This window comes from Onychostoma macrolepis, chromosome 17 (assembly GCF_012432095.1).
Source record: "Onychostoma macrolepis isolate SWU-2019 chromosome 17, ASM1243209v1, whole genome shotgun sequence".
NCBI lineage: Eukaryota > Metazoa > Chordata > Actinopteri > Cypriniformes > Cyprinidae > Onychostoma > Onychostoma macrolepis.
Window position 1 is genome coordinate 23,878,001 of NC_081171.1, and position 25,119 is coordinate 23,903,119.

At 37.3% G+C, this 25,119-nt stretch overlaps 1 protein-coding gene across 4 annotated transcripts in view; it reads right to left on the reverse strand.

Annotated features, from left to right (window-relative positions):
- Positions 1-25,102, reverse strand: part of ktn1 (kinectin 1) — a 36,278-nt gene extending 11,176 nt beyond the window's left edge. For all 4 annotated transcript variants that reach the window (XM_058748673.1, XM_058748674.1, XM_058748672.1 and 1 more), the window contains exons 1-21: positions 24,944-25,102; positions 15,921-16,570; positions 15,017-15,208; positions 14,253-14,399; positions 13,769-13,899; positions 13,526-13,639; positions 12,883-13,005; positions 12,624-12,736; positions 12,355-12,499; positions 8,561-8,645; positions 8,265-8,473; positions 8,103-8,171; positions 7,972-8,009; positions 5,015-5,105; positions 4,851-4,919; positions 4,734-4,762; positions 2,695-2,785; positions 2,537-2,605; positions 2,377-2,414; positions 427-517; positions 227-333 (exon numbers count right to left, since the gene is read on the reverse strand). In XM_058748673.1, coding sequence (XP_058604656.1) covers positions 227-333; positions 427-517; positions 2,377-2,414; positions 2,537-2,605; positions 2,695-2,785; positions 4,734-4,762; positions 4,851-4,919; positions 5,015-5,105; positions 7,972-8,009; positions 8,103-8,171; positions 8,265-8,473; positions 8,561-8,645; positions 12,355-12,499; positions 12,624-12,736; positions 12,883-13,005; positions 13,526-13,639; positions 13,769-13,899; positions 14,253-14,399; positions 15,017-15,208; positions 15,921-16,569 — 2,600 coding nt within the window. In that variant the 5' untranslated portion in view covers position 16,570; positions 24,944-25,102. The remainder of the gene's footprint in view (positions 1-226; positions 334-426; positions 518-2,376; positions 2,415-2,536; positions 2,606-2,694; positions 2,786-4,733; positions 4,763-4,850; positions 4,920-5,014; positions 5,106-7,971; positions 8,010-8,102; positions 8,172-8,264; positions 8,474-8,560; positions 8,646-12,354; positions 12,500-12,623; positions 12,737-12,882; positions 13,006-13,525; positions 13,640-13,768; positions 13,900-14,252; positions 14,400-15,016; positions 15,209-15,920; positions 16,571-24,943) is intronic.
- Between the last annotated feature and the right edge of the window lie 17 nt (positions 25,103-25,119).

Here is a 25,119-nt window from a genome sequence, read left to right on the forward strand (position 1 = left end):
TCATAACACTTGCTTTAATCTTTTAAAATGTAATACAATAAAACAATGCAATTTTATTATTTTACATAAATCCAATTTTACTTCTGTAATGTGATGAATTTCAAAGCGGAAAAAAGATTTTCAACAAACTATTGTTTAGTATAAGTACTTATTTGTGAAATGTTACTTGATTTATTCTATTGGGTTTAAATCACAAGCAAAAGTCCATGTGACAATTGATACATACTCAGCATGAAGCTCCTGGAGTTTAGCGTTTAAGTCGGAGTTTGACTCCTGAGTTTCTCTGCTCCTCAGCTGTTCAGTGTTTAGAGTCTCGACCTGCTGTTGTAGATCCTATGAGCACACATACATATAAGCCTTTGCAAAAGCCATCATGCAAATGGATGATCACAGATTATTCTAGAGCAATGAATAGCACACACATACCTCCATTGCCATCTTTCTCTCTGATTCTTTGTCCATGGCAGACTGCAAACTTTCCTCAACTGATCGAATTTTCTCATCCTTCTCCTGAATCCTGATAAAATCAGAAAGTTAAAATATTTTAGCACTAAAGAACTAGTTTCTGCCTTTATAAACTCACATTGTATGCTGTTTCTAAGTGTGTTTTCAAACAATAACAACTGGCATTGTAAAACTTTACCAAGTCTAATTTATAGGCCTGGAGCGGTCACTGGGAGATTCGGGAAAATTCCCAGTGGGCCGCTGATAAATTGGGCCACTTAGACAAAGCCAGTTTCACACAGGACACAGAAAGAGCAAGTGTCTAGTTCGTTTTAAATGAGAGGCACATCGCAGCTAGTTCTCGTAGAGGCAAAGATGTGGGCTATACTGTATTATTAAATAAATAATATTTATAGCCGCCAAGAAGAGCTGTGCACATGCAAACAGCGGGATTTTGGCTGCAGAAGCATGCATCCTGCTGCTAGCATGTGAATATCTCTTTGTTGCGTTTTTAAAAAAATATTACTATATGGCGTATATAAATCCCCAGGTTCTTCCCTGCTTTCTCTCCGTTGTTTACAACACACATACACAGAAAAAGCATGTGTTGCATTACAGTGTGACTGATAACTAAAATGTAACTCATCACACATCTTTACTTTGCATTTAAAGCAGCACATTAGTTACTCACACTGTTTTAAAGTGTTGTGTCACTTGATAGAGTGCGCACACACTCTCCCTCTCTCTCACACACACAGAGAAAGAGTGAATCCACACATGCATATGTACAATGTAAAGTACAGACAACAATTTCAAGAAATAATGAAATATTATGTGTGTAACAATTTCTGCCCCTACCGGTCAATGAATCCCCCCTTCCAAATAATGTTCTTTTTATACAGTGGTGTAATATTTCATAGAAAAGCATAATCCATATTGTTGTCTGATATAAATTTATTGACTTATTCATTTGTATATGGTGTATTTTCAGCTGCACTTATCCATACGTTTGACTGCAGAATGATTGCTTAAAGGGGTCATCGGATGCAAAATTCACATTACATGTTGATTGAACATAAATGTGTGTTGGAAGTGTGTGTACACATCCATCCTATAATGATAAAAATCCACCCAGTGTTTTTTTTTTTCTTTTTTTTTTTTTAAATCTCCTCTCTCAAATCAGGCTGTTCTAAGATTCTTGTCAGAATGACGTAGTTCTGTACAGGCCGCTCCCACGGATTGTTGATTGACAAGACCATCTTACCTTAGACCCGCCCTGAGTGAGGTGTCATCAGTCCGCCATTGTGTCAACTCAGGTGCAGGGAAAGACAAGAATGGCTCCCGATTAAGCAATTGAGGCGTTTTGTTGTTGGATGTAATAATGAATATAGCAGTCGTCATTTACTCCAGACATCTGAGCTGCTGAAGACGCAAGGTAATGTGCCCCCGATCTACCTAAATGAGTCTATGTTCGCATGAATCAATCGTGATCCAGCTTCATCTACAGAAGAAGTGATTATAAGGGTTTTTTATGAATCTTTGCAAATCACCTTTCCTAATAACGTGCTAGTTAGCAAGTTTTGCAGCTGAAGTTTAAAGTCTGCTCGTCACCCCACGGAAGAGAGGGGCGGGGTCAGCAGAGCTCATTAGCATTTAAAGCGCCATGCACTAAAACGGGTTGCTGAAAAGCTGATTTTGACAGGGTAAAAAGGGTGTTTTTTCCACTATCATTGAGAAATTTTAACCAAAGCATGTTATAGATTTTTTATTAAGAACCTAAAGAATCATATCAACTTGTGGAAAATGGGCATCCGATGACCCCTTTAAGAACTTTAGTATGCCATTTGTTCTTCTTGAAACATATGGGGGGCATTAAACTGTCAGGCTGAAAATGGGCCCCACTCTGGCCCTGGTTGTGACTATGTAACTTACTTTTGCTGTAGCTCTTCTAGTGTCTTTTCTGATATTGTCTGGAAAAATGTGGTGGAAAGAAACAGGAAGAATGTGAGTGGGCAGCTTTGGCAGGCGTTAATCACAATACCACTCTCTCTTCTCCACCAAACAATGCCTGTGTGTTGTAGTGGCTCGCTACCTGTTCTGAGGTCTGTTTCTGTACTGCCTCCAGTTGCTGTTTCAAATCTTCATACTCATTTTTGACTGCCTGTTTAAAAATAAAAACATGGCAATCAAGGCAATCAACACAACAAATGTAAACTGATTATTTAACTGCAGTTATATATTCTTGTTCACCTTCAGTTCAGATTCCTTATTGGACATCTGAATGAGGCTGGACTCCAGCAAGTTCTCCACCACTTTAACTTTGTCATCACGTTGCTGAAGGCTAAGGACACATAATACAACACACATTACTTAATGAGCTTTAATAAACAATTTGCGCCAATGCATTTATACTAGGGGTGGGCGATATGGCAAAAATATCATATCACGATTTTTTTTTTTTTTAGAAATATCACGATTTTAAATCACGATTCTTTTTCATGTTGGTTTTACTATTTTGTCTGAGCAGTGCAGCCAAAATAATTTCCCTGTTATAAAAGACAAATCCTTTCCAGGTAACAACATATAAAAAAAGAATGGTGGATATTTAGACCAAAGTGGATGAAGATAAAAATACACATTACAAATACACATAATATACAAATAAAACAAACAGTGCTTTATTTTCAGGTACAATAGGCATATTTAGCAGGAGCATTCAAGAAATTTAATGAACAAATATAAAAATAAAGCACTATATAGATTGATTCCTATTAAAGCAGCTGTATTATTTTTTTCAGTCAAGAGTAGAGAGTTATTTTTGTCTCTTTGCGTTTTTTTGTTTTAACATTAAAGAAAAAAAATTTAATCTGTCTGTCGATTCGGTCAGTGTTTTATATTTATACCATCATTTACTCAAAATTAGGTTTTAAACCTGAATGGAGTTTCTTTCTTCAGCTGAACATAAATGCTATTTTGAAGAACGTGGAAAACCAACAGTTGCTGGTCCACAGTGACTTCCATAGTATTGTTTTCCTTCTATCAAATTCAATGTGGACCAGCAACTGTTTGGTTACCCACATTCTTCAAAATATCTTCTTTTGTGTTCAGCACAAGAAATTAATTAATACAGGTTCATGAATAAACATTACACACTTTCCAAATGTTACTTAGAAATGCAAAATTATAGCTCTAAATCATATTTCATTTAATTGGGAAATTAATTTAGGACTCATTAATTTCACAAGTGTGTCTAAACTTAAATTTTACTTTAGATACACATCTAATAATAAACAAACGAACATGTATATATTATAATCTATTATTTTTTTAATTCAAGCACTTTTTTATTTGTTTGAGATCAAAATGTATAGTTTCTGTTGTAAATGCATGATTGTAATGTTGTACATCCACTTGTAACATGTAAAACTACTGCTTAAGTTAAGTTATCTTTTTTAATATTATTGATGCAATATTATATTATTGATAATTAAGGTTAAATTACATTTTTGGGTTTATATTATTTGTTTTGCTCAAATTCTTCTTTTAAAGAAGAATTTCTTTAATATTCTTCTTTAAAACATTTTTAGATTAATGATTATTTAATAATCTTATATCTGCTATAATTTAATATCTGCTATAACACAAAAATAATCAGGTTACCGGTATTGGCCAGTTTTTAATATTAGTACAGCACTAGTGCAATAAATATTGATATTTTGAAATTTCTATTATCAAAAATATAAATATTAAAAAATATATGGTTTCCACAAAAATATTAGGGAGTGTAACTGTTCAATATTGATGATAAGAAATGCTTCGAGCATCAAATCAGCATATTACAATGATTTCTTAAGAATCATGTGACAGAAGACTGGAATAATTATGCTGAAAATTGAGCTTTGTCATCATAGGAATAAATTACATTTTCCAACATATGAAGTTATTTTCAATTTTAATAATATTTCATAATGCTTACTGTAATTTTAAAATAATTTTTAAAAAAAACTACCAACCCCAAACTAATTTGTGGGTAAGTTCAATGCATAATTTTTGGAATAAATATCGAAAAGCATCATCCATTTTTTAATAAAACATTTTAAACAAGCAAAACATCACAAGTAGCTTGGCAAGCTACTTCATAAATTTAGACATTGTTTATATTATTGATATTGATTTTTAATATCTGCTATAACATGAAAATAATCGGTATTGGCCAGGTTTTTAATATCAGTATAGCACTAGTGCATCTGTATTTTGTTTACACTTCTAACCTATTTCAATGCACTCACCTCTGCTTTAGCTGATCCACAGATACAGCCTGGGGAAAGAGAAGACACAACAGTGGCATGCGTTAGTGTAAACATGTATTAACAGATTAGTGGAAAGAAAAGCAACTGAAGTCTAACCTGATCAGAAATCTGTGCCTGCAGATTCTGGAGGTCTGTCTTCAATGTCAGGTTCTCATTGTGTATGGCCTACAGATGGTAGAAAGAGCCGTGTGTTTATTACACAGCGGAAATCACACTTCAGTTTAGCTGGTGTGAGCTGGAACGACGGTGCTGACACTTGCCTGCATTTTTGTCTCCCTGCCGGCGCTGCTGCTCCTCTCTGCATTAAGAGAATCTTCTAGACTCTTCCTCTGATGCTCTTTTTCAGCCAGCCTAATGAGAGACACATGCAAGATAACGTATAATGAGGTTTAAGACAACTGACCGCCTTAAGCTGGGTCCCAACCATGTGATAAAGTGGCAAGTGATAAACCCTTTCCATTTTAGGACTTTTGGCTGAAAGTAGGTCTTTTCAGTCCAAATTTCATTTTACATAGCTGTATATGAAACAACAAATACTGTACTGTCTAACAAGCTGTTATTGTATTGCTTGACGTAGCATTTTACTTGACGCTGAAAACCGACTCGTCAGGATGCAGAGTCAGGCCTGTTTCACACCGCAAGCATCAGCATCGTGCAAGCGAAGCAGCAGCGAAGCTCACGTCATGCTTTCACCCAGTGACATACTGTATCTGGGTTGAAAAATCATTGGTTAAATAGAAATGAATATTACAATGGTAATATTATATTATAATACAATTACAATGGTTATATTAATGAATATTCCCATTCAAAAGCTTGGGGTTAGTAAACTTATTATTAATAACTATAATAAATAATACAAATAATAATAAAGATATTAATACTCTTAATCTCTAAGGATGCATTAATTTAAAGTGACAGTATATACTTTTTACACTGTTAGAAAAATGTTTTTCAAATAAATTTTGCTCTTTTCCTGTAAAAAAAAATTTTTTTTTATTGCATTGATGATAATAAATGCCTCTCACAAATAACTGCCGATCACAGAAAGCAGTATCTGCTGATCCGATCACCGATACCAATCTTTTTAAAGTCATCTTTTTATCATGTAGAATTATTTATAGTGATACTCCGATTTGAAATTTTGAAACATTCTTACTGAAAATGCTTTTTCATTGTGATTCTTTTTTCTTTTACAGTAATACAATCTTTATGGACCTGTTTAAATGCAATAAACATAAGGAACACATTATTCAATGCTTTTTACTTTTGCATTTAGGCTACTTCTAGATTTATATATTAAGCTGCTCAAGCAAGTGGCAAAACATTTAAACTACTTTTATGTTATCACAAACATTCTAAATTAACTTATGACTGGCAGAAACAGTCAGCTCTACTGAATTTTCTTTTGCATTTAAATCTTTATTACAAGCAATCCTGCAGTTTATAAAGAACTTTGCTTTCCATACCTCCATGAGTGCCATCTATTATTGCCTTGTTTATCTAAAAGCGCTCATTTCCTTTAAACCTAGCCAAAAAGCCACATGTGATGACTCTAAAACACAGTAGACTTTAACTATATGCATTTATAGTGTAATTATTACATTTTCGCGTCAATCCATGTTCATATTTACCGCAAACAATGCGCTGTCACTTTAATTCAGCGCGTGCAGTACAGCAAAGATAGACTCTGTGCGGAAACGATCGCTGCAGACGTACCGCTCATGGAACGCACTGACGGACCACAACCGCGTGCTTTGATCCATTAACATGAGCGCGGAAAAATACGCACTGCGAACGGAGTATGTGTGAACCTGGCATTATGTGTGTGCGCTGTCGCGAGCGTGCATGAGCGCACGGCCTCCAGGAGAGCGCGCGAGCGCTGAATGGTTAAACACTGGCAAGAATTAACAAGAAAAGCAATTTATAAACATTAGTGACGATGCGACACTGCCTCTATTGTGCAAGTGACAATTTGTGTGTCAACTATGCAGCGTGCAGCTCGCTTATAATGCAGACGCGATGTGATTTGAAGCATTTGCGCATTTTGAGAGAGAAAGAGCACGCAGTGATTCACACAGGCCGGTGCCGCTGCATGCCGTGCCAAACCTCTCACAGCACGCGCGCCATCAGATTGAGACCGCCGATCAAACATCCCCATCGGCTGATAATGATCGGTACCCGATCGATCGGAGCACCCCTAAAATTCAGTTTTGCCATCATAAGAATAAATTACGTTTTACAGCATATTCATTTTTTTAATTAAATTTTTTTTTAAATAATATTTTATAATATTTACAGCCTTGGTGAGCAGAAGAGAACTGCAAAAAAAAAAAAATTAAAAAAAAAAACACTAACACTTTAGAATAGGGAACACTTATTCACTATTAACTATGACTTTTCCCTCAATAAATTCCTAATTTGCTGCTTATTAATAGTTAGTAAGGTAGTTGTTAAATTTAGGTATTGGGTAGGATTAGGGATGTAGAATAAGGCATTAATATGTGCTTAATTACTACTAATAAATGGCTAACATTGTAGTAATGTGCATGCTAATAAGCAACTAATTAAGAGACCCTAAAATAAAGTGTTACCAAAACACTAACCAACCCCAAACTTTTCAACAGTAGTGTAAAATTTTGCTAACTGTTTTAATACTTTTACTAGTTTATTTACTTAATTTTAAAAAATAAATATTTTAAAAAGTATCATCCATTTTTTGATAAAACATCTTAAACAAGCAAAATATTATGAGTAGATTGGCAAGCTAAGCTAGTTTCAAAGTAGCTTTCACAAGTGAAAGCCAATTAGCACAGCATCTGATCAACAACATTCAGCTAACAAGCCACATTTCTAAACTGGCGGAGCAAGCTAGTCAGCTACGTATTATATTACACGCATTACTACACACTCTGCTGTCAGGCCTGCTTAAATCAACTGAATTCACATTGAATAATTGCTGTTTGCGTGTGAAACGCCATCAATCTTTTTCCAAACAATGTACGAGTAGTTTGCATCAGAAATGACTATAACACAGGACTATTGATAAACACATTTTCAATATTTCCTGCAGTTAGGTTTCTGCTATGCACCGTCAATGTGAATACTGTAACCTAACCTCTTAATACGGGTGTGAAAATATTTGCACCGCTCACGCGCAGTGTAAAACAGGCCTTATTTTGTACAAAAACAAGGAAGCTTTGAGGCGACCACTTACAGTTTTTGAAGCTCATCGAAATGTGATACTGTTGTAGCCTAAGAGGAAGAACAGAGAAACGACTCTTAAACATGACTGTCCACCAACAAGCAGAGACAGATCCCCCCTCATCCAGCAGCCCACACACATACCTGAGTGTTGAGCTGAGTCTGAAGATTATCAATCTTAACTTTCAGCGTATTGTTTTCATTAAGAAGATCCTGTAAATGACAGCGTTGTATGATGATCAGCAGCCATATAACATGCATACATGTTTCTTTAGAGTTTAATGAGTACGGTGACTCCTCGGATACCTGGACTTGTTCATGCAGTTTTTCGTCAGGCTGCATGGTGTGCTGTGACGCCTCCAACAGCTGCCTGACCTGCTGCTCCAGCTGCTTGGCCTTCTGCTGCTCCTGCTCTTTAAAGATGAGCGTGTCCGTCAGGTTGCTGTGGAGAGTCTGGATCTCCTTGTTTTTACTGGTTATCTCGCTCTCCACAGCCATCAGCTGATTCTGCAGCTCTGAGAAGACACAGGAGACACTGCTTAAGTGGTGTGTGCAGAACACTTGGGGTCTGTAAGATGGTGTGTGGGTGTGTGTGTTTCTACCTTGTTTAGCGGCCTGAAGCTTCTCTCTCTCTGCATTCACATTGTGCAAATAGTTCTGCAGCTCTTCCCAACGACGTTTTGCATCCTGCAACAAAAGACACAAAACCGTTTTAGTTCAGTGGGGATGGGGATTAAGTAACTAAATGTAGTGATGCTGCAAACAGATGCTACATTTTAAGAGATACTAAAAGAAAGCTCAGTTGTTTTTAAGAGTAGCCTTTCCTGTAACACTCTAATTCTGCCAACAAGCAGTGCTGTAAGAAAAATGGACATTAACGCTTGAAAATGAAAATCAAAGTGAGCAGAGGTGATAATCAAACATTCTCCTAGAGATTCCGGTCTGTCTCAAATACAGGAAAATCCTATTCATTTAATCAAATTAGTTGGTGTGAATGGCTTGTTTAATCAAATTAATTCATTTCAATGACCAGGTAAAATGTTGAAAAGTAGTAATGATGCATGTACATAAATAAATTTGCCAATCCTCATTTATCAGTGGTCACAAAAGCCATTTAACTTGTCAAAACAAATCTGGTTAAGCAATGCTATTAAAATCTGTTTTTTTTTTCTTCTTCAGTGGTTCACTTTTATTTAGTTAATATCTGATATTTAAAAGTGTGAAATCTATTAAATTATTACAATTTTATTAAGGCAACCTGACTGAGATCTTCACTATAACCAAAACAGTTTTTTATTCTAAAATCTGATAATTATTTAAAAGACTTAAATATTAATTTAAAGAAAAATATACACACAAAAATGAATGCATATTATATCTATATATAGAGAGAGAGCACTGCTGGAAAGTTTGTGAACCCTTTAGAATTTTCTATTTTTCTGTATTAATATGACCCAAAACATAACCAGATTTCAGAAGTCCTGAAAGTAGACAAAGAGAACCCAATCAAACAAATGAGACAAATATTTTATTTGTCATTCATTTATTCAGGAAAATGATCCAATATTGCATATCTGTGAGTGGCAAAAGTATGTGAATCTCTTGGATTAGCAGTTAATTTAAAGGTGAAATTAAGAGTCCATATGTTCAGAGGTGTTTTCAGTCAGTGCAATGACTTTTTTTATTCAAAGAACAGGGATCTATCAAAGTCTGATCATGTTTGTGGAAGAGAATCATGTCACAAACAAAGGAGATCACTGAGGACCTCAGAAAGAGAGCTGATGTTGCTCATCGGGCTAGAAAAGGTTACAAAACCATCTCTAAAGAGTTTGGACTCCACAAATCCACAGTCAGACAGATTGTGTACAAATGGAGGAAATTCAAAACCACTGTTACCTTCCCGAGAAGTGGTGGACCAACAAAGATCACTCCAAAGCAGAACGTGTAATAGTCTGCGAGGTTGCAAAAGTTACCAGGGTAACTTCTAAGCAACTAAAGCCTTTCTCAGATTGGCTAATGTTAATGTTCATGAGCCCACCATCAGGAGAACACTGAGCAACCATGGTGTGCATGACAGAGCTGCAAGAAGAAAGCCACTGTTCTCCAAAAAGAAAATTGCTTGGTAAAGATCATGTGGACAAGCCAGAGGACTATTGGAGAGAGGTTTAACGAATGGATGAAACCAAAATAGAACTTATTGGTTTAAATGAGAAGTTTTTATGTTCGGAAAAAAGAACACACTGCATTCCAGCTTAAGAATCTTCTCCCATCTGTAAAACATGGTGGTGGTAGTATCATGGTTTGCGCCTGTTTTGCTGCATCTTGGGCAGGACAGCTTGCCATCATTGATGGAACAATGAATTCTGAATTATAGCAGCAAATTCTAAAAGAAAACATCAGGACATCCGTTTAAGAGAATGTGGGTCATGCAGCAAGACAACAACCCCAAGCACACAAGTCATTAGGGGTGCTCCGATTGATCGGCTACCGATCATTATCGGCCAATAATCGCTTGGGGATGTTTGATCGGCGGTCTCTAGCTGATGACGCGCCTGCTGTGAGAGGTTTGGCAAGACATGCAGCAGCACCGTCTCGGTCTCTGTCCGGCGCAGGTGAAATAATTATAATGCTGAAGGTGAGGTACAATTCATATTCATTCATTAAATAACATATAAAGTCATTTGAAAACTTTCTGAGACACATCATTTCACAAACAGCGTGAGTGAATCACCGCGCGTGCTCTCCTTCTCTCTCAAAATGTGCAAATGCTTCAAATCACATCGCATCTGCATTATAAGCGAGCTGCACGCTGCACAGTTGACACACAAATTGTCACTTGCACAATAGAGGCAGTGTCGCATCGTCACTAAAGTTTATAAATTGCATTTCTTTTTAATTCTTGCCAGTATTTAAACTATTCAGCGCTCGTGCGCTCTCCTGGAGACCGTGCGCTCATGCACACAAATAACGCCAGGTTCACATTATTCCGTTTGCAGTGCATATTTTTTTCAGGCTCATGTTAACGGTTTAAAGCGTGCGCACTGTTTTTTGGCTAGGTTTAAAGGAAGAGAGCACTTTTAGAAAAACAAGGCAATAATAGATGGCACTCGTGGAAGTATAGGAAAACAACGCAGGATTGCTTGTAATAAAGATTTAAATGCTAAAGAAAAGGCAGTAGAGCTGACTGTTTCAGTCAATGGTAACTTTTAATTTAGAATGTTTGTGATAATGTAAGAAAAGAAGTTTAAATGTCTCGCCAATTTGCTTATATTTATTGCGTTTAAACATGTGTATGAAAGATTGTATTACTGGACTGTGTAAAAAAAAGAATCACAATACTGAAAAAGCATTTTAAGTAGCAATGTTTGGATTAAAAATAATGGATAAATGTTGTGTCTGTAGTAAACGGCCACGGATCAGTTGCAGACTCCTGTGTGAAAGCTGCTTCTGCACTGCTTACGGTACATGGACTGCATACGCACTGCAAACAGAGTGTGTGTGTGAACCTGGTGTAGGCCACCTCACATACAGCTCATGAAATCAGGCTTGTGCTGTGTGTAAGCTATGGTGCAACAATTGCATGATTGTCAATACAAAAATGCAGTGCATGATCAAACATTTAGGTGAGATAAATCCTGATCGGAGCACCCCTTCAAGTCATTCTATCAAAGAATGGTTAAAGAAGAACAAAGTTAATGTTTTGGAACGGCTGAGTCAAAGTCCACACCTTAATCCAATTAAAATGTTGAGGGCCTGAAGCAAGCAGTTCATTGGAGGAAGCCCGCCAACATCACAGAGTTTAAGTGGTTCTGCACTAAGGAATGGGCTAAAACTCCTACATGTTATTGTGCAGGACTGATCAGCACTTACAAGAAACTTTACCTTCAGTTACTGCAGCAAAAGGGGGTCACACCAGATACTGAAAGCAAAGATTCACATACTTTTGCAACGCACATATGCAACACTGGATCATTTTTCTCAATAAATAAATGACAAAGGAAATATCTCTCTCTCACTTGTTTGATTCGGGTTCTCTTTGTCAACTTTCAGCACTTATATGAAAATCTGATGATGTTTTGGGTTATATTTATGCAGAAATATAGAAAATTCTAAAGGGTTCATAAACTTTCAAGCAGCACTATATATATATATATATATTTTTTTTTTTTGAATAGCTTGGAAACATTTCATCTGATCATGAATGTTTAACCTAACATCACACTAAACTAGTGCAGGGTAGTTAGCTACATATTGCACTTTGTACATCATAAACCTTTAAAATTGTTCCTTTTAGAAACTCAAATGCCTTGTTTGGTGTTCTAACAGAAGTGTGATTCAAAAAGATGTTAAAAAAGGCATGTTAAAGGACAAGTAATGTGCAGAGCTATGTAGGCACCTCCAGCTGGGACATATTCTGCTTGTAGTTGACTTCTAGACTCTTCCGTTGCAACTCTTCCTGCTGCAGCTTGTTTTTGGTCTCTGCTAGCTCTTTCATCAGGCCGTTGCATTCCGAATGCAGTTTATTCAGCTCGGATGACTGCCTGAGAAAAAACACATTAAACAAAGACATAGCGTATTTGATGGATGGTCATGAAATACTATATTATGAAACTTGACGCTATAAGTGGACCAAAGGAGAGGAATCTGGGAGTTGGTGGGACTCACTTGTTCTCCATCTGGTTGGTGGTGGAGCATCTCTCCACAGCATCCCTCAGGATGCCGTTTTCCTGCTGCAGTCGCGCAATCTGTCCTTCCAGCTGTTCTCTTAACTGTTGGAACTGCAGAGAGAAAGGTAACTTGTCATTAGATGTTTTTACACATAAACATACCACAACAAGCATGCTTTCTTATGCTCTATTATGACTTGCATGGTCAGATCTAGACCGTCTGCATGACAGTCTCATCGATCAATGAGATTGATTACCTTAATCTGCATCTCCTGGTAGCTCTGAGCTTTCACCTGCATCATGTCTTTCTCTCTGGCAACACGATGTTCATGCAGCACAGACTCAACACGGCCCGTCTTCTGCTTCTCAGCCTGCAGTTCCTGAAGTCCCAGTCAATAAATTACTACCAAGCTCAGTTATATTCATATTTATGGTACTTATTTTCTATAACTAGAGCATGTTTATGTGGCACTTTGCAAAAAAAGGGCTTGAAATGAATAAAAAGTCATAAAGACTATTTAAATTTTTTTGTCAGAAAAAACTTTTTTCTCAAATTAATCTAAATATTATATGCAGGTTTATTTTATATGAGGTTTGCAAATTTTGGTAACATGTCAGAATAGTGTTAACAACCCTGAAATTATAATTTTATTAATAAACATTAAGTAAACAAATATTTAATTAATTAACCAACAAACCAACTGTAAACTTCTCTTCTTTCAGAGATTATTTCTTTGCCTTTCCCCATAAAGGTCCAAATAAATACAATTTTTGGGTGCACAAATTGAATGCATTTATGCATTTTTAAAACTTAAAATATATAATGAGTAACCAATTTGTAGCTTATTCGTGGAAGCCTGGTACTCACATCAGGAAATATAAGTGAAATAAATTACTAACCTGGCTTAACTGTTTGACTTTGCCCTTGGCGATAGACACCTCCTCCTGCAGCGTGCTCAGAAGACGATCTTTCTCTGCGAGCTGCTGGGCCGAGGGCTCAAACTTCGCTGCAGACTGAGAAAGCAAAACCAGCAAAATCATCAGAAATCTGACGACTCAAGCTTTCACTATCAAACATATTTCATTACTGCATGATAGCAAAAAACATTAAATGAAAAACAAAAGTCAACCTAATCTTCTAACCTTATACCAGTTGTCCAAAGTGTTGGGACTCTTGTCTCGGAGCAGCGAGACGAGACTGACCACATCAGAATCTGACAGCACAAGTCCACTCAGACTGGCCAGCAGCTCCTTGAGCTTCACCTCAGAGTTCTCTGCACAAAAACAGACGCGTATCAGCCACCTGCTCAAACCGCAGGCCATCAGGAAAAAAAAAACGAAATCAGAATTTCAAACCCTCCGTAGGCAGTATTTAATGGGATCATAGGTTATGCGGTTTCCTAATATGCCTTCTTTAGGCCAGTTTCTAAGGCAAAATTTGCCTACATCCTTTGTGGAAAAGACCATCCCATTATGCATTGTGACAATATTCCAAGATGGTGGAGAATGCAGATTATGAATATACTTATAACTCATTAAACTTGGAAAAGTATCAATAAAAATGGTTAAAATTCAAATCTGGCTATACCCCCTATTTTATGTAAAAATAAAAAAAGATGCCAAGTACCTTTGTTGGTTTCGCTCTTTTGTTTCTTGCCATGTTTGGTGGGTGCAGGAGCAGGGGGCGGAGCCTCATTGTTTTGGTTGTTCTGGTGGTTTGTGGAGGCGGTGGAGTCAGTGACCGGGACTGAGGATTGAACATGTGCCTCATCCACTGAAACACATTACGACAGCAATTATTAAAGCAATACTTTACACAAAATTAAAATGACTTACTCATCATTATGTTGTTCCAATCTGGTTTAACTTTGTTTCTTCTATGGAACACAAAAGGAGAAGTTTAAAAGAATGTTCAAGCTGCTCTTTTCCATACAATAACAGAGAATGAGAAAGGACACTTGCAAGCTAAAGTTAAAAACGCTCTACAGTAGTCCATAGAACTCATGAAAATATTTCTCAAATACACAGTTTGAAATTGAATTTGCCCAAGTGACATATGAAAGCATATAGACCACTTCTATGGTGCTTTTTTGCTCCTTTTGGCACATCACAACCCCTGTTCATGGCGTAATTTCCTAACAGAGAAAAGAGCAGCATATAGAACATCTCCATTTGTGCTCCTTGGAGGCAAGTCAGTCATATGGCTTGGAACAACATGACAGTGAGCACATGATGATAGATTTGAACTAGCCCTTTTATATAGTGCAACATTGGCTTTAGTTTATAAAATCTTGCCATAGATCTCACAGACCAGATGCCCACTTTACTGATTCACTGACTCAACTGATAATTTTAACCTCTGTAGTTTGTCGGATTATGGTTTATTCTTACCTGTGACGACAGGTTCCACCTTCTGTTTCTTCTTCCTACGCCCACTGCCGCTGGAGGCATTTGGTGGTGGTGCTGCTGTGGCAATAGGGGCGGCTCCATCCTTTGCCTTTATCTCAACCTCGATGATCACAGGCTCCTCCTTCTTCACCACAGGAGGAGACAGATCAAGCTTGACCTCAGGAGGATGCTCTTCTGTGAGAAATGAGAGCCAGAAATCTTCAGAGAGGAGCATGAGGTGGTGTTCTGGGTGGCTGTTAGGGTAACGATGGTGCTTGTCAGGGTGTTCTGGATGGTTTATGAATGGTTCTGGTTTTGAATGGTTTTTAGTAGTGGTGCACCAAATTTTTGGGTGAAGCAGCAAGAACCAGCTGTACCTATGTGACCCTGGACCACAAAACCAGTCTTAAGTCGCTGGGGTATATTTGTAGCAATAGCCATAAACACATTGTATGGGTCAAAATTATACATTTTTATTTTATGCCAAAAATCATTAGGATATTAAGAAAAGATCATGTTCCATGAAGATATTTTGAAAATTTCTTACTGTAAATATCTCAAAACTTCATTTTTGATTAGTAATATGCATTGCCAAGAACTTCATTTGGACAACTTTAAAGGTGATTTTCTCAATATTTAGATTTTTTTGCACCCTCAGATTCCAGATTTTCAAATAGTTGCATCTCAGCCAAATATAAATCTCAATTTCAAAAAATGTAAACTCGAGACTGGTTTTGTGGTCCAGGGTCACATATATACTAAGTCTTAGTGTACTTTGGCCTTCACTATTCACAAGTTGAATATTGTACATCGGATTGCCCTCATGGAAGAGAACATTGCACATTTTTAACAAAACTTACTTGGCATTTGCATAACACCTGTTCCTATTTGTAGGTAGTCCACTCACCAGACTCACTCTTCTGCTTCTTGGCTTTCTTTTTGCTGGTAGTCTCAGTTGGTGCAGGGGGCGTGGCCTGAGGCTGCGGTGGGCTGGACTGCTTGGTCAGGGGGAGGGGCTGCTCCTTACGGACAGCAGGTTTGGAGCCATTGACTTCCGGTTCTTCTGAGGCAGGAGGGGTAGATGGGGTTGTACGGGAAAGGGGTACAACCGTTGGGGCAGCAGCTGGAGCAGCAGCTGGAGAAGCTTTTGGCTTTTTCTCTTTCTTTTTCCTCTCTCTTATCCCGGACAGAGGTTCTGCCAGGACCGGAGCAGCAACCGGTGGACTCACGGGCACCGCCTCAGAATCCTCATCATTCGAGGCAGGGTTAGTGGCATCAGATGTATCGAAATCCCTCAGGTCTTCCTCTGACTCGCCGCCCCCACCTCCTCCTACGCCGCTTCCACCGGTCTCCTTCTTCTTGTTCTTCTTTTTCTCGTTCTTTTTACGAGTATCGGGCTTGGCGGGAGGCAATTTAAGGTCTCGTTTCTGGCGGGCGAGAACCTCATCGTAAGAAGTCTCTTTCATGAAGAGCCAGAAAAAGAGGAACATGAGAGCGATGACCAGCGATGGTGCCAGGATGAGCAGGTACTGTGAGTCAGCCATGTCCAGCGCCATTCTTGAAGAACGCAATAAAGAGCAGAAGGACAGAAGTGAGCACAAATATTCAGCAGGAGGCGTGACAATAGGGCCACTTGACAAATGCAAACTACAAAGAATCTAAATTGTGTCTGGACCTACTTCAAGGTCTTTCGGCCAAAATACTAACATGAAAAAGGCATAATATCTACAATACTACCAAACCCAGTAGTGCCTGACACACTGCAAAAGCATGGGGGTGGCAACTAGGGGTATGCAATATTTATCATCTACAATAATACTGTAATTGTTGTTTTACTGATATGGAAGCTGACATTATCGAATGAGTCACTCACTTTGCAAAAAACTAACAAAAACAAGTCTTGAGAGTCCAAAACCATTCAATGCTTCATTAAGCCTACTGAATGACACTATGATAAGTTATAAAAGGCAAAAATATTCCTGCATGAGCTTTTGTTTTATTTTATATTTGTAAGATATGATATAGTTAAGTAATATCACACAAGCAAGAGTGCCGTTTTCCCAAACATCAGCACATTAGCATGATCACAAATGTGTTGATTTGTGTTGACAACAGTTGTAAATATAGAGTGAGTTACATTTTGGACATAATATTGTTTTTCCTCTGTTTCGCCAATGAAAATAAGTCCAAAAAAACAGAACAAAACTGTTGTGTGTTTCAGAGCAACACTGCAATGTTTCGTACTTTAATGAATTTGTGTCTCTAAATGAATCCTCTAAGTCAATGATTCAATGACCCATTCATAAAGACAGTCATTTGCTTTGTTTCTTCACCCGTTTTAAACGAATTGTTTAATCAATCATTAAGAAAAGTTGGACTGCCACCTACTGGTGGTTTTAGACGGGGATAAACCAGCCATGGGATCTGCACAAAAACACACTCACACAAAATAGTGCATAATTATCGTTATCGGTGAAAAATACATTCTCCAAAAATATCAAGATTAGGGGTTGAACGGATCATAGTTGATCCGTGATGCAACTGCTTGCTTTTGAACAGACACATACACACAAAATTATGACAAAATGCCCATCTCCTTCTGGTCAACGCAGTCGGTTATGTCTTAAGTGAACGAAAACAGCTGAGAAAGAAACCAGATGTGTATCATTACATTAGATCCATGCACCAGGTCTTAAAGGGACAGCAGCCAATAAATACCTGCTGCTGTCATTAATGCGAATCAAATAACAAAACACAGCTTTGACAAAGATTAATCTACATTTAATTTATACAGTGAATACTATGCAGTGTTACACGTTAATTCTTACAATTCTGCACCTGAATACTACTGACCTTATTTTATTCATAACTTTGTTTTATTGTATTTATCTATGCTTGTAATGTATTTGTTCTTATTTTTACTGGCTGTTCACTTGTCTTTAAATCATGTTTGAGCTTTATTGGTTAGGCTAGTAGTATCGAAGTAGTACTTAGCTTTAAGTAATAAATGGAAAGCAAAGTTATATTGAAATTTTTTTTTCCTGCTGATCCAAAAAAACTCTGATCCGTGACTCAAAAATCATAATCTGATCCGAACCGTGAGGTTTATGATCCGTTGAACCACTAACGAAAATTTTACTTTGTGTCAATATCACACACGCCTAGTTGCAACCGCATTACATCTTGCAGCTGAAAAACCAGAAACATAGCTGCTAAAGGCTTGCCAACAAATTGATGTAAATATATGCCTAAGCAGAAAGCACTATAAGAGTGACGCCTGTATTTAGCAGCAGTGTGTTCAAGGCAACATGGCGTCCTTTTCATGCAGCTACTAGATAACTCTCTGTGGTTATTATATTAGCTTTTATGGTGTCTAATTCAAAGCAAAAGACCTACAGCTAAACCACATCAGTTTACCGGAATTAATCTGAATCGATCTCATTATCATCTTAAATAACACGAGATAAAGTTGTGTATTGTGCTCTTTTATCAGACTATATTGCTTCCACAACCATTTGTACTTTCACCAGGTGCTGTTTAAAAGGCAGTGCATAACAATGCCTCAGGCAAAGCAAAATCAACACACCTTGGCACACTTATTCGGCAAATTGCATAAGATGTTCTAACATGGCCAACCAACAGTATTCACCAACTCCCCTGCAACGCTGCCTCCTCTGTGGTTGACTACTTCTTGCTTCTCTTACTCTAAAAATCACACCTCATCACCTCCTCCATATCTCCACCTCCACCCTCTCGCAGTGGTATGATCCAATTAGTATGTGTGCTGAGGGCAGCAATCTGGGTTTACTTATTGACATCAAGCTAAGTACCTGTGAGCGGGCGACACTCACTCGCTCACATTCACTTTTTTTCTTTTTCTTCAGACACTGTATACAAGTAATATGATCACTGAGATAAATAATAAAGCCTAAACCGCCACCATTATAAAAAATACATTTGTTTGTTGAACAGATGCCACTGTGGAGCCATGCAAAGCCAGAGTGGTCATTCAAGACACCCTTCGCTAACTCAATTGATATCCTATACTCAAGTGCAGAGGGGCTTTGCAGGGAACAAAAATATCCAGCCGGGAAAATGTCAGTACGCTGACGCTGAGTGGTCGCAGATCTGAAAACAGCACCGACTCCCCCTTCAATGCTAATCTATCCAAAGCTTAGCCATTAAAGGCCTCAGTGTGGCCTTATAAGAATAAAAATCTTTTCAGGATCAAAGTGTCCAAAAAAAAAAAAACCTTCTGTGATCACTGTTATTTTAGTATTGATAGACTATTATAGTTTTTGTTCATATTTTGAATTAGCTTTTATTTTTAGATTTTCTGTTTTTATTTTACTTTTAGTTAAAGTTTCAGTAATTTTGTTGTGGTGTTTTTGTCATTTTAAATCACTTCTTAAAAATATGTCCACAAAGTTTTTTTTTTATATTTAGTTTTAGTAATTTTAGTACTTCAACAGAAACTAAAAATGAGAAATGATGCCTTGGGAATTAGCTGAATTTTTTATTTTATAATGATTTTTGTTTAAAGAAATGCAATTTTTTTGTTGTTTTTTTGGGCAAAGGTTTAGTTCAAGGGATAGCTCACCCAAAAATAAATATTCTGCCATTACTCACCGTCATGCCCATGTTCCAAACCCGTAAAACCTTCGTTCATCTTCAGAACACAAATTACGATATTTTTGATGAAATCCAAGAGCTTTCTAACCCTACATAGACAGAAACGCAACTGAAGTGTTCAAGGCCCAGAAACATAGCAAGGACATCAATAAAATAGTCCATGTGAGTTCTCCAGTGGTTCAACCGTAATTCTATGAAGCTACGAGAATACGTTTTGTGTGCAAAGAAAACAAAAATAATGACTTTCTTCTTTTGAACCACTGATGTTACATGGACTATTTTAACAATGTCCTTTTTACCTTTTTGGGCCTTGAACATTTTAGTTGCATTGCCATATATGCAAGGTCAGAAAGCTCTCAGATTTCATCAAAAATATCTTAATTTGTGCTCCGAAGATGAACAAAGGTCTTATGGGTTTGGAACGAAATGAGGGCGAGTAATGATAATTTTTATTTTTGGGTGAACGATCCCTTTAACAATGATTTGATGATAACAAAAACCCCTGAGTCTGGCAGAACAAATCTGTTTACTACCAAAAAAAAAAAAAATCAATGTCTCGTCTGATGATTAATTACGACGAGGCAACAAGGAAAAGACAGGCTCTTGATGGAAGCCATAAAAGTGGACATTTGGTTGAGTGCTTTCGTACAAAATGCGAAGCACACAGAAACAGTGCGCTGTTGTGCCGGATGACATGCCTGGTTGAATTCTGCCTTCAGGACAGTGAGGAAAACCAGTGACAAGAAGCACCAGGTCCTGGAACGGCCGTTTGCTCTGTGTCTGACTGGAGTCTGTTCGGTTCAGCGTGTCCGAGAGATTCACTGTGTTGGGAATATGGATAAGCCGATTACATTAAGAATACATTTAGGAGCACCATTCTACTGCAATTTCCCAGGAGCCCTTAAAGAGGCCATCAGTCTAACATTCTCCATTTTCCGGTCACATCTCACAACGTTACTTAGCCAAAGACACCATTTCCAAGAAAGATGCATATGAACTCTTAATTTATAGTATGTCGTGTTCATACAAGCAATCAGTCCCATGACGGCCCGAGAATCTGGGTGGAAATGGAATGCATGTCATCTACAAAATTCTGTGCGCGCACACATTTATGAAATATTTTGTCTAATCGGATTGTGCTTTCAGCTACCAGAAAAAAAAAAAAAAGTGTAGAGCTATCAGCTTTGCATAAAACATTTATCCATGTTTAAATTCATTCCGCACCATTTCTCAGGTTTTCCATTAAAATGACTGCATTTAAATAAATAATTGATAGCAGAAAATTTTGCTCAAACCACTTATCTATTGATATTCATATTTTTCTTAAATAATTGGTTACTGATTATAGGGTCTACCAATAAATGGTATCATGTGGTACGTACCCAATATGGTATTTATTGAGAATTCATGAAATTAATTATTAATAGCAAACCATTCCTAATTCATGTTTTATTGCTGTAGTCTAATAATCATGTATTAATTGTGTCAAAAGGCAGAATTAAAACAAAAGTAAATCCATAACCAATATCAGACACTTAAATTAGTTTTGTTCATAAAAGGATAATGCAGATTCTGTATGGGCCCTTGTATTAAAATCTATACTTAAATTAAATTCTGATTTAATTTACAATCATATCTGCTTACATAAAATGTAAGTGTGTGTGTGTGTGTGTGTGTGTGTGTGTGTGTATATATACACTCTCAGAAATAAAGGTACAAAAGCTGTCACTGGTGCAGTACCTATACAAAAGGTACACTTTTGTACCTATTACTAATATGTGCCTTTAAGGTACCAAAATGGACCCTTTAGGTACAAACATGTACATTTTGAAAAGGTACCGCCCCAGTGACAGCTTTTGTACCTTTATGTCTGAGAGTATATTTTTATTTGTTAAAAAAGAAATATGATTACTGATTTATTGTACTTTTGATCAAATAAATACACCCTTGTGAGCATAAGAGAATTTCGACCCCAAACTTTTGAATGTTAAAATTCATTTAAATGTTTAACAATGAATTTAGTAGTTTTATTTAAAACGACTACACTTGGTTTGATTATCAGCTAGTCAATGCAGCCCTAATTAGTCAGTTAAAATTTTGATGTAAATGTAAAAAAAATAAATAAACAAAATATGGATTAAAATATAATACTTGTGTGAAAGCATACTGGGATATTGCAAATGCAGAAAAGGAATTTTGAAAACATACAAGATGAGACAAGCAGCTGTTGAGGTGTAAACTAAATCTGCTCATTGCCCTTACTTGCATATTCTCTGTTAAGTAAGTGGAAACACATTTCTTAGGTTTCACGTGTGTTCGATTCACACAGCCCTGTGCACAGAGAACAAAGTGGAGATGGGTGTGGTGCGCTCACTTGCTCTGAACTGCGTGTACTTTTCTTTGCCTTGCTAAGAGGAAAACGAAAAACAAAGATGTGAATCACTTAGAAGCAGTGCGTCTGTAAGCAATGCCACAGGAGGTCTTTAGCTCTGGCCAATCTATTGCTTTATGTAGCTGGTGCCAAGAAAAGTGGACCTATCTGCTCAACAACACTATGCCTCACTTCCATCTGGATTGATAAACACTTTGCCTGGCTATGTTCAGAATACCATACTGCTATACTCTTTCTATTTCTGTAGCATGCATAGTATGCAAACTGTCTGCATGCACGGAATACCCATCTGGCCTATATTTTCCAATATGTGTGTAAGACAGCTTACTAGGATGGGTACTGTATCCCACAATGCAATGTGGTCAAGCATCTCCAATATTATAAATAAACCAGATGTAATACCAACCCTTATTTTTAATATCTCGTTTAGTGCCGTCAAATGATTAATCGCATCCAAAATAAGTTTTTGTTTATATATTAAACATATAAATTAAATTATATGAATATAAATGTGTGTGTAAATACATGTAAATATATACTGTGTGTGTGTGTATTTATATATAAATAATAAATATACACAGTACACACACACACACACACACTATGTAAACAAAAACTTATTCTGGATGTGATTAATCGTTTGACAGCACTAATCTTGTTAATTAGGCTACCAAATTTTTTTGTGAATTAAAATTGAATGAATTAAATTCATAATTTAAAATGTATTTATAAAATATTTTATTTATAACATTTCTAAAAAATAATTTATATACATTTAAAATGTATAAAAATACTTTCTATGAATTTAAAATTTATTAAACAATGTAGACTTTAAATGTATTAAAATCAGATTATTTTTCAAGATATTAACAATTTCACTTGCTAAATTAAAAATGCTGTGACATTTCATACTACAATGCGCACTAAATGTTTATCATTACACTTTGCAAACAGTTTCAGCCTATTTTTATCAAATTGGAGGAAGTATACACACAGCTTATTCCAATCCAAACAGCCAAACAGTCATTGCCATGATTGACTACTACTCAACTGCATTTTGAGTCCCTGAACTAGGAAATTAACAGAAACGGATCCAGTTTTAAACTATTATTTGTACAGAGCAGTTCAAAACAATCAAAAGGTCCCTCAGAACCACGGAGGATAAAGATAGGAAAGCCTTTCTTTGTATGAGAGTTGTGTAGCAAGTTTCAACCCAAGAGGCACAGGAAGTGAAAATGAAGTCATCTACTTGTCTTAATTACATAAACTTCTCTCTCTGCGTTTATTTAAATACACACTACTCAGAACAATGGTTCAGACAATGAGAGGAAAATAAGGGTACATATTGGTGCAAAGGCGGCACGGTGTGAAAAGAGCAGCTCCACACCAATACAAACAAACAGACTTCACAAAACACAATCTTCTGTAATAACACTTTCTATTGAAAGATGTTTTGGGGATTGGACATATCCTTTCTGTTTTATTAAAAAGCCAACATGCATGAATTTACATCAAATCTGAGGACCATGATTAGCTACTTGATGTTGCAAGGTGAATCACAACATTACAAACTCTGAACTGAAGCAAAAATGTATTTGAAAAATGACAGTACTACACCTTTACTGTACTATACTGTGTGCTTTAATAAGGGAAAGTACTAAACTCCATGAAGCACTGAAATAATTATGGATGACTATAAAACTAGTGATTTAAAGATGTTGATTATGTATTTAGAAACAATATATATTACATTAATTGTAAAATATGAATACATGTGTCATTCGCAGTGCTTCATGTGGGATGCAATTTACTTGTTTCTCTAATTTGTGGAGGTTTCTTTGCAGAGTAATGACACTTTTCATTATCAAGTCCCACTTTTAAACTTTTATTTAAGAAATAATTTGAAATAATGCAGGCTGATGGTTTCAACAAAAGCATATACCATCAATTAACATCCTTGAAGCTCACAGCAGTGGCCTGTTTCATAAAACACAACACAATTCTGATTCCATGAGGTCTTTAAATAAGACCTGGAGACATGTGTCCTGCCATGAAAGCTTTCTCCCATTTCTTTGAATGACACGCCAGTGCGCATGCGCAAACTTAAAGTGACTATTAAAAGACACCCAACTGACAGATAAGCCTTACGTTAGCTACATCAAGAGAAATATGGCTAGTCAAGTCAAAACTGGCTCTAATGGCAGCGAAAAGCGTCTCAATGAAAACAAGACAGAATAATAATTTTTTTAATTGTGGGGTGGATATTTACACCAGCAGGTCTACAATAAAGCTCACACCTTTACCATAAGATAACAGCGGGATAGGACAAGGAGCAAAGTCCTCAGAGAGCGACTGTCCCTCACAGAAATGACTGCGTGACAGTCGAGATTTAAAGTAGGTCGAGGCGTTTAATAAGGAACTGACTGGCACTTCACTGGCCACCACATTTGACTGACCAACTAACCAGAAGCACAACGTGTGCTGGACAGCCAAGTCAAGCATGTTTCCCAACCTGACAGCGAAAGGAGGTGAAAATATCACCGCAAGAAAACGAAAACGCGAGTGTTCAGCTCTATCGCACTCATTAGTATCACTAGCTTAGCTTTAGCTTTAAAGGGAGAGGCGTGGATTGATCGGACATCAAGCCCGCATACAAAGCGCCACATAATATCCACTCAGATCGTGAGCTCATGTTTTCTCGGTCTACCGACGGCCTGGATCTCAGGTCTGTATCGTTTCGGTCCAGTTAACAGGCTGCCTGTGTTCCGGCGGCGCGGCGCGGCACGGAGAGGGATCAGCGGAGCTGGCAGTGCGGTAGGCCCCGTGTGATCCGCTCCATCCACTCACGCTTCACTTCACTGCCTCGGTCTGGATATAAAGCGGGATAAAGCCGCCGCTTCACGTACCTGCGGTGGTGTCCTCGCTATTATTGTTATTGTCGGGGTGTAAAGGCGTCCCTGAAGTGGAAGCGCTGTGGACTGCGGCTCCGGCCCGGTTGTAGGCGGCACGTCTACTTGTTTCGCTTTGGCAGGGTCAGGTCAGTGTGGGCTGAAGCGCTCGGAGAGAGAGAGGAAGACGGAAC